Below are 9,824 nucleotides of genomic sequence, written 5' to 3'. Positions count from 1 at the left end.
TGCGTGTCTCAGCATATTGGTGTGTGTGCTTCCGTATCTCTGTCAGTGTCTTGTCCCTTGTCATCGTGTCTGTCACCTTTATCTGTCACTTTCTATGTGCAGCATCGTGTCTCTGCCCCTCAGACCTGTCACTCAGATCTGCCTATATTGGTCACTGTGCGTCACTGTGTCTGTCCACGAATGTGTCACCATCTACCCTGGTGCCAGTGTGTGTGTTACTCACCGCTCAGGCCACAGGTGGGCGTGTCGGGGCCCATTGGTGCCAGGACTGTGGCCCGGCCCTGCCTACCCTGGCTGCTGTGGTCCAGGCTGGACGCCTGTTTGCCATGCCTGCCTCAGGTAAACATGAGGATCCGGAGGCCCAGGGCACCTCCCTCACCTCTGCTCCTTACCCTTAGAGCTGCTCCCAGCCCAGCTGGACCACAGCCCACCGCCGTGGCCCCAGCATCCCTGCACCCACAGTCCCAGTTTTGGCCTCAACCTGGTCTCCTTCACTCCGTCTCTGTCTTTCTCTCTTTCTCCAGCAGTGGTTCTCAGCCTCCCTAATGCTGAGACCCTTTAATACAGTTCCATTATTTTCATTGCTACTCATAACTGTCATTTTGCTACTGTTATGGATCGTAATGTAAATATCTGCTATGCATATGTCCCCTGTGAAGAAGGTTGTTGGGTCCCAAAGGGGTCATGACCCACAGGTTGAAAAGCATTGCTCCAGGATCTCTTGTAGCTTAGTCTAGCCTGGAGTTCACTGTAGCCAGGGATGACTTGGACTTCTGTTTCCTCCTCCTCTACTGCCATAATGCTGACATTTACAGGCACGAGCCCCCATGCCTGTTTTTTATTTTATTAATGGAGCGCGCGTGCCCGCACATGCGCGCGCGCGCGCGCGCACGTGTGTGTGTGTGTGTGTGTGTGTGTGTGTGTGTGTGCGCGCGCGGGGGGGGGGGGGTTTGAGATACATAGCCCAGATTGGTTGCAAACTCAGTTTGTAGCCCAGGAGAACCCCAAACTCTTGTTCCTCCTAACTTCACCTCCCAGGTGCTGGGGTTACAGGCCATCACACCCACATCTGTGCTCTCTGAATTTTAATCTCTTGCTTTCTCTCTGCACCTACTTCCTCTCGCCTGTGTTCCCTGCCACGGCCCTTTTCTGCGTTCTGTCAATCTTTCGCCAGCCTTTTCCTTCTCTCCAGCCAAGTTTGTTTCTCAGATTCGTCTCCAGCTTCAGAATCAGCTATTGTGTCATTCCCAAGCCCGGGCTCTCCAGCTGCTTGTCTCTTAGTTCAAGTCTTGACCACAGCGGCAGACTCTGCTGTGCCTTGGCCCTTCAGGGACAGAGCGGCCCCGGCCTCTGGCCCAGCCCGCTGGTATATATAAAAAGGTATATGCCCATCTTATTTATATCTGTATGGGGGCAGGAGGGGCAGACACTGGGGCCTTTGTGTAACTGCTGCCCGCTGCCCGCCTGCCCGGCACTCCTCTCCCTTCATCTCTGCCACCCGCCCCATTCACTGCCCCCCCCCCATACACACAAACGTTCCTGTGGGGCTTGCCAGCTTCCTCTGCCTGAGGTGTGAGTGGGCAGGGCACAGGGAGGCAGATAGGGGACCCAGAATTTTTTTTCCAGGGCCTAGGAGGTTCTCCCCGTGGTGAAAATTCTGGAAAGAATAGGACTTTTCCACCACGTTGCTGTCTATATCCGTTGTCCCTGTTGTCCTCAGGTCCTTAGGTGGCCTCTCTCCCAGGGGTGGGGCTGAGTCTGACTGTCCGTCTACTTTCTCCGGCTCATGGCTGCTTGTGTGTGGAACCAGGCAGCTTACTACCTCAGGACCTTTGCACATGCCAACCACACTGATTTCTCTAGGCTTTAGTTCTCATGAACCTGTTCTAAAGATATCAACCTGAGATCCCTTTGCCCGACCTATCTTCTTATGACCTGCGCTCCTGGAGCCGCCATGTTTTAAGGCTCCGTGTCTGCCATTTGAATAGCAGTCCCTGGGGACAGAAACTGCATTCATGTCCCCGTTCTGAACCACAGCAGCGTCTGACCCAGGACTTGCCACACAATGGTGGATGAGATTTTTTTTTTTTAAACGAGGGCAAGGATTCTGTGTATTTGTGCATCCCTTGGACCATGGTCCAAAATGGGCAGAGCTGGGATGAGGGAATACAGGGGACTGTGGGAGCTCAGAAACGACCTTTCAGGCAGCCTGGCAGCTGGGGAGGCTTCCTGGATGAGGTGGCAAAGTGAGCTAAGCTGGGAGGATAAGGAAGAACTAGCCAGGCCGTTTTCACCATGTGGGGAAGGCAACCGAGGATTCAGGACAGGCCTGGCCTTGTATTTCTTCCCAGAGGTCTTCGGCTTTCTCTCTTTCTGGAAACTTCCTAGTTTGAACAAGTTTGAAGTCTTCGTGTTGCCAATGTGTTTCCTGTTCTTTTCTCTTTTGCTTTTTGAGATGAACTGTTCCTACGCAGCCCAGGTTGGCCGAGAACTTGTGTTCATGTTTCTGCCTCAGCCTCTTGCATGCTGGGATTGTGGCTATCACTCGGCATCCAATCCTCCCAGCTTCCAAGCCTGATTGGCATCTTTGTGCACCTGCCTTTCTCAACCTTTTTGGACAACTCTCCATTAAACTCATTTCTCTGAGCGTTTTTCTTTGGGTGGGGGCTGTTTCAAGACAGGGTTTCTCTGTTTAGCCCTGGCTGTCCTGGAACTAGCTCCATAGACCAGGCTGGCCTTGAACTCAGAGATGTACCTGCCTCTGCCTCTCAAGTGCTGGGATTAAAGGTGTGCACCAACACTGCCCAGTTGTTCTCATTCGTTTTTGCGGTATTTTTTCCATGTCTCTAGCTCAGTGACTTAAAAAAAAATTGTGGTGTTGGGATGGAACCCATGGCCTCCCAGATGCTTAGGCAAGTATTCTACCACCTAACAAAAACTTCCCAGCCCCTCACTGGGGGATTCTAGGCAGGTCCCACGGAGTCACACACCCGGCCCCCCCACTGGTAGACTCTAGGCAGGGTTTTTACCACTGGAGCCCCACTCCCAATCCTTACCATCGGGCCTCTCTTCCTCACCTCTGCTGCTTCCCACATTTTCTGGATCTTTCTGCAGAATTTAATTTTTCTCATTCTCTTTGCCTACTCCCTGGTCCCCAAACAAACCCCAAATCCCTCCACCCTAACCCCACCTGGCCACTGGGGAAAGGGGGACTGACCCAGCCCCCCCCCCCACACCTACACAGGTCAGCCTGTCTGTTCTGTTAATAGTTAACCCAACCTCTATCTAAAATACACAGCAGCCAGGCTGGGGGTGACTCCCCTGCCCCCCACCCACCTACCAGCTGCTCTTAAAGGACCAGGTGTCTTCCACAGCTGTGAGCCCTTCCTGGAGCAGAGTGGCCAGGTGTGGGGAGGCCTCTATTCCTGAGGTTTTAGGGGGAAGGTGAAAGCCCCACTACTTGGGGCTGCAGCTCTGGATCAGACAGACTTCGGAAGGAGGGGCGCTCCATGCAGCACCACCCCTGGTGTGGTTTATCACCTGGTGTATTTAATCAGGGGTGGTTTTCCCAGCCCTGCCCTGAGCCCCAGGCTACAAGTGCCGGGGTTGCCTGAGCACTGTGGTAGGGGGGACGGAACCCTGAGCCCAAGAACTCAGAAGATACTGGGGTGTGTGTGTGTGATATGTCTTTAGGTGAATGGGGGGGGGGCTGGTAGTACACTGGGCATGTGACAGTTCATGTTCAGGTTAGGGAACATCTGGGAGGAAGATTGGGAGTGCCCTTGGGTCTCAGAGCTGAGTGTTGTGCAGCAGCAAGACGACCCTGCCCTGACTCTCAGAGCGCACTTACTACCCCTGTGGCTCAGCATTCCAATCCTTCCCCTAATCACCCAGCAAGGGTCTCAGTAGGAATGGGGCCGGGTTCCTGGGGCCATCCTCTTTTTAACCCCTGTTTTGCCACAACCTATCAAGGCCTCAGACCCCGCCCCGTGACGTCAGGGAGCAGGAAATCCTGGTTAATGATCAGTCACCCAGGACAGGTGCGGGACAAGGCCGCGCACACATCAGAAGCAGCCGCGGCGGGTGAGAGCCTTTTACTTAACTCCTGGGTGTTCTAGGGTGGCCGCCATGTCCCCAGATGAAGGATGTGAGCCCATTTTAAGTTTCTCATTCTCAGGAGTGTCCACCTCTCGGGCACAATCTGAAATAAGAAGCCATCACCCTGCTTCCACGTATCTTATTTGCCCGGGAAGGTAAAGCTTACTTTCTCCGTGGTCAGTTCCCCTAGAAATGTACCTTCAGATAAATTGCTCTAGGAAGCCTCCCATTTCCTCTCCACATTCAGAGTATCGGCCACCTACAGCGCATACCTTACCTATTCCCGGGCTTGTCTGTGGTCCCCATGCAAAAGCCAAACCCTGTCAGAACCTCAGTTCCATCGTTTGCAAAACCGGCCTCGACTACACCTTTTAATGAGAGCACAGCAAATGTACACTACAAACAGCCGCCCGCTGGACAAAGGGCGCCACCTAGTGGTCACATCGCAGAAGTCCGCTCTCGCGCAGGACACGTCCAGTCCCGAAGGGGGCGCAGCATCTCACACAACTAAAGGGACCAAATAGGGGGAATAAAAAAAAAAAAAAAAAAAAACCCCAACCCATCTTTCGGTTTATTGAAGAAGGAAAAGGGTGGGAGGGGGCAATAAAATGCTTTTGCTTCATTTATAAAGAGCGAGTTCTCAGGAGGTCCCTTCTCAAGGACAAGTGGGGTACCTCTCCCCCAACTACCAACAGCACTAAAGCCAAGCCAAGAAAGGAGAAGATAATCGGAGGGGCCCAGGAACTCCAAACACCCGTTCTGACTTGAGCCACAAGCTCTCCCCCCACCCACAATGTATCTACCCCAGGGGATCCATCCGGGTAGGGAAAGAGGGTATATACACAGGTTTGGGTGGTACCAGGTTGGGTGGGGTAGGGAATAATTTATCCGCAATTGCGGTGGGTGGGCAAAGGGGAGGGGAAAGTAGCCTGATGACACTGATGGCCTAGGGGTCCCTTTCTTTCTTGACCTTGATGTCTCCAGCAAGGATGGTAGCGATCTCGCCCTGCATGAAGGCCCAGGGGACAGAGGAGCCCACCAGCGGACACTTGTCTCCGCTGGGGCAGTACACCTCTCCAGCTGGGCCCTGCGCCTTGATGAACTCTCGGGAGCAAGGAAAGCAGAACTTGTGTCCAGGTACTGAGGGACACTGCACGAAGTGGGTGTCTTCCAGCCTCTCTCTGCACAGGGTACAGCACAAGGGGGCTCCAGGGGTCGCCCCTGTGCCGCTACCACCCCCGCTGACAGCTTCAGCCCCGGCCGTGGGGCTGACTTCTGCCTCTCCGTTGCGCGCCACCAGGCGATGCTGGGTTGGTGGTTGGGTCGTGGAGGAAGCTGCGGGGCTAGCGCCACCTGTACGCACAGGGCCTCCACCCCCACCAGCGTCCTTCGGTGAGTGGCCCAGGGCCTCGGCTACATTCTTGAGGGCAGCAATGGGTGAGGGTACACCAGGTGTGTCTGTAGAGTATGGGCCACCTGGTGCCACCCAGTGCCGCTGCTGCTGTTCCTCTGTAGTCATCTTCCCAGCTGATTCGCCCTCGGGCTCAGGGGATGCCTTGCGCCGGCGAGGCGTGGGTGCCAGGTTCCGGGATGGGGCTCGAGGTGGTGGGCCACACAGTGCAGCTGGGGCCGGTTCTGGGTACTGCTGGGGCAGGGCCTCCGCAGGAGCAGGCTCTCGGAAGCTGCGGACCCCATCGGTAAGCAGCTCTCCCAACTGGCGCCATTCCCCTGAGCCGTGGCGGCGTTCATATTCGAGGTACTTGAAGCCCGATGAGGCCAAGGCCTTACCCGGCTCTCGAAGAGCATCATGAAACATCTGGCGAGCCACCGCAAGGACCCCCGCATACACATTGCCAGAACCACAGGGGTATTCAGTGAAGAGCTTCAGCTCGAACTCGTAGCCAGGAGGTCGGGCAGTGGCATCAAAAGCGAACACCCTTCCCACCAGCCCGTGGTCCTTCTTGAAGCGGACATTGAAAGGGGCACAGGCGGACAGCGCCAATAGCTGTTCTCGCACAGCCTTGGGACGCCCATGCCACTCCTCCGCCCGGCCCCGCATGGCCTCGTTCAGTTCTGCCAAACAGTCCGCATTCCTCTGCTGCTTCTCCTTCTCGAAATCGGAGCCGAAAAGTGGACGAGCGGGGCTTAAGCCAGGTGCCAGAGTCAGGGCTCGGCCTCCGAGGCCAGACACTGCAGCTGCCAGCAGCCCGGGGGGCATCAAGCTGGGGATGGAGCCAAGCAAAGCCCTGCGTGCCCCTTCCGCCACGGTCTCCTCGCGGCCCAGCCCGTTGGCCAGGCGAGACCCCAGGGTGTACTCCAAAGCAGGCGAAGGCAGCGCCAGGCGGCTGGATGAAGTAGCCCTGTCATAGCGGTCCGGGCCTGAGACGCTACCTCCGGTCCCCGATGGCTGCGCCTGGGCCTGCGGGGGTGGCAACTGGGAGCCCTGGGAGCCCGCGGTGGCCAGGTCCTTGGAGGTCGGGTGCTTGAGAGCCGGGGGTCCCGGCGAGCGGCCCTCAGGGAGCACGTGGCTGCGCTTGAGCTGGCGGGCGGCGTCGATGAGCAGCTCGATGCGGTCCGCGCCCTCGAAATTCACGCATCCGCGGCACACGGCCTCGCTGAAGTCCCACACCATGGCCCACGGCATCTTGGGCAGGTCGCACAGGTAGCACCACTGGCGGCGGGACGCTTGCACGGACGCCATGGCGCCCCCCGGAGCGCCGCCAGGTGCCCCCGCTGTGCACCCTCCGCCCACGTTCGCTCCGCCGAACCCGGGGACGGGCGCGCGAGCTTCTCAGTCTGGCCTCCGGCTCGGCCTCCCCGCCGGATTCAGGCCCGGCCCCCCTTCCCCGCCCCCTGGGCCCTCAGCCTTTTTTTTTCCTCCTCACTCCCGCCTCCCGTGGAAAAGGCAAGCCACGAGCACGCACGTCGGCGCCCCCGTCCGGTCCGCGCCGTGAGCCGAGAAGCACAGCTCCAGCTCTTCGATGGGCCTCGGGTGCCGCCGCCCCGGGCTCCCGCCTCTCGCGCTGCTGCCGACGCCGCTGCAACGGCCACCGCCGCCGCCTCCACCTCCTTCTTCTGCCCCAGAGGCCGCTTCGCAGGGAAAGTTACATAACGCGCAGGCAAAGCCTTCTGGGAAATGTAGTCCCATCGGGGCTGCTTCTTAAAGGGGACTGGGCAGAAAGCAATGGCGGGAAGAGTGGGCGCGCGCAGGCTTCTGCGTGCTTAATCTTCACTGTGCTTCGCCATGAAGCCGGGGTTCGCACACAGGGTTTAGGGGACAAATCATGGATTCAGAAATGCTTGGAGCGGACAAGTTCTAGGCATGCAATTTCCCCCCCCTTTTTTTTTTTGAGATTTGGATTTATTCTTTAGCTTAAGCTGTCCTAAAGGCTAGCCTTTGTAGCCTAGGCTGGTTTCAGACTTGCTGCAATCCTTCTGCTTCAGCTTCCCTAGTGTTGGGATTACAGTCCTGAGACTCCATACCCAGAACCCGGCAAACATTTTCTGCTCTGACTTGCTGAGCAGTTTTAGAGAAGAGTCTTGCCCTCTCTGAGAATCCCGCCTCTTCAGAAGGGCCAATGACGGGTTAGGAAGGCAGCAGCAGTTAGAGATGGGGCGGAGAGGTTCTGATTGGATGGTTTTAAGTTTAAGGGAACTGGAAGCAGGCAAGTGTCTTGGAGAGGGATGTCTACTTTGTACTTTGTTGTCCCCCGGAGTCCTTAGGTACTAGCCTCAAGGGTGGTCCACAGGCAACAGGATGATAAGAGAGAGGGCTGAAGGCTTCAGAGCCAGGGCCTTATCTGTTAAAGGAGGGGCACTGAGCGCCTTCCAATTCTGCTTCAGCTGTGCACGCGCTTTGGTCTTCAAAGGGTTACACAGTCAGCTTCCCCGCGCTCCCCCTAAATTTCACTACAATTCCCAAAATGCGCTGCGAGACGGACGAAATGACGCACTTCCTCTGCTTGGAAGGTTGGGGGAGGCCTTCCCGATTCTTGCCCCCCCCCCCCCCGCTTTGCTAAAGGGAATCTTTACTCCGCCATGGGAATGGGGGGGGGGGGGCGCTTGGGTTTGGATTGGGAGAGCCTAGAAGTGGTTGCAGGGAGGGCAATGCCAGACCCTCAAGTGCTTAATGACCTGGTGGGCCCAGTCTGCCTCTGGGTACCCCATGTTTTCGTTCTCAGACTATGGGGGAGAAGCGATGTATGTCATCAGGTTTTTGTTCACGTCAGCCTTTTCCCTTCACTCGGCCTGGGTCCCCGCTGATGCTCCCAAGAAACATCTGAGTATCTTGTTCAGTTTGCATTCATTCATCCGGGTTTGCACTCTGTAGAAGCTGCTTGCTTTCTCACCCCATCCCAGGGTTTTCGCTGCAGTCCTGGATTTCTGCTATTTCAGCGTCACAATTTTACCTACCACCTGCACTACCATTTTAACACTTTTCTCCTTTAAATGAATTGCCTATTTTTGTCGTTTCCTGGGAGATACTATGTTCACAACCATTGGTTTCGTGTACTACTGTTTATTTACTTTCTCTTGCTTATTCTTGGTGCTGGGATGGAATCCAGGGCCTTATGCTAAGTGTTCTGCCGCGGAGATGTACTACCAGCCATATTTTTTTGTCTTGAGACTGGGTCTTACTAAGTGGCCCAGGCTGGCGGGAAGCTTTGGATCCTCCCGCCCGGGCTGAGATTTCAAAAATACTTAACTATGCCTGGCTTCAATTTTTTTCTTTTATAAAGACAGGCTTCGCAGACTAGGCGGTGGTGGTGCACACTTTTAATCCTAGCGGCGGATATCTGAGTTCGAGGCCAGCCTGGTCTACAGAATGAGTTCCAAGACAGCCAACACTACTGAGAAATCGTGTCTAGAAAAACCAAACCAAGAAAAAGAAAAAGAAAAAAACGAAACACAGGTTGGCCTCGAACTCACGGTAACAATCCTGTCAGCCTATTACTGAATTGCAAATGTACGTCATGATCCCCTGCTCTAAGTTCTTAAAATTGTAAAAGCCTATTTTTAAATTGTGTAGTTCTTGGGAATCTGACCCTCAGGCAACTGTCTTTTACCTGAATCATCCATCCAAGTTGCTTTAACGAACTGCTCTCCTAACACAGGCCTGCACGAACGCTAACTAATCTCAAATTTGAAACATTAGTTGAAAACTTTTTTTTTTGTGCAGGGTGTCGTTATTGTTGTTCAGGCTGGCCTCAAACTCAGTTTCTTGCCCTCAGCCACCTGAGTAGCTGGGATTATAACCTTCACTCTGTGCTTCCATACCAGGGTCAGTTAAGGCTTTTAGAAAGGCAAGTTCAGGAGGTGTGGCCTGCAGGGGATGAAGGGAGTAGTCTTAAAATGCTGTGCTCTTGCACAAGGCCTGTCTCAGAGTCTCGAGTTGATTGTATGAAAATAAGTTTATTGACATCTTGTCAGCACTGAGGAGAAAAGGGGGGCTGAGCTGGGGAGGTCAGACACACCACACAGCAACAGCAACCGGAGGCAGAGAACCCAACCCATACCTCCCCAATCAGAATCCCGCCTTCCTCTCCCTAAAGGAAGTTGTCCGCCTTCTCCATTCTCATTTGACTAGCAGACGCCCAACCCTTCCGAAGTCGGCTGGGGGAGTGGGGATGTCCCCAGGCGTTGCTTCTCTTCAAGAACAGCAACTCTTAGGCAAAGGGGCGTGTCGCAGAGCCAGAAGGCCCCCTCCCACCCCACATGGGGCAATA

General features: G+C 55.3%; 1 protein-coding gene across 1 annotated transcript; it reads right to left on the bottom strand.

The window, feature by feature from the left end:
- Positions 1 to 4,655: 4,655 nt before the first annotated feature.
- Irf2bp1 (interferon regulatory factor 2 binding protein 1) lies at positions 4,656 to 7,158 on the bottom strand. The gene has a single exon (XM_038339451.2). The coding sequence runs from the start codon at positions 6,797 to 6,799 to the stop codon at positions 5,045 to 5,047; it is 1,755 nt and encodes a 584-aa protein (XP_038195379.1). The 5' UTR covers positions 6,800 to 7,158; the 3' UTR covers positions 4,656 to 5,044.
- Between the last annotated feature and the right edge of the window lie 2,666 nt (positions 7,159 to 9,824).

The sequence above is a fragment of the Arvicola amphibius genome, chromosome 8 (genome assembly GCF_903992535.2).
Source record: "Arvicola amphibius chromosome 8, mArvAmp1.2, whole genome shotgun sequence".
NCBI lineage: Eukaryota > Metazoa > Chordata > Mammalia > Rodentia > Cricetidae > Arvicola > Arvicola amphibius.
The sequence above is the reverse complement of the archived record's forward strand: the minus strand, read 5'-3'. Positions and strand labels throughout refer to the sequence as shown.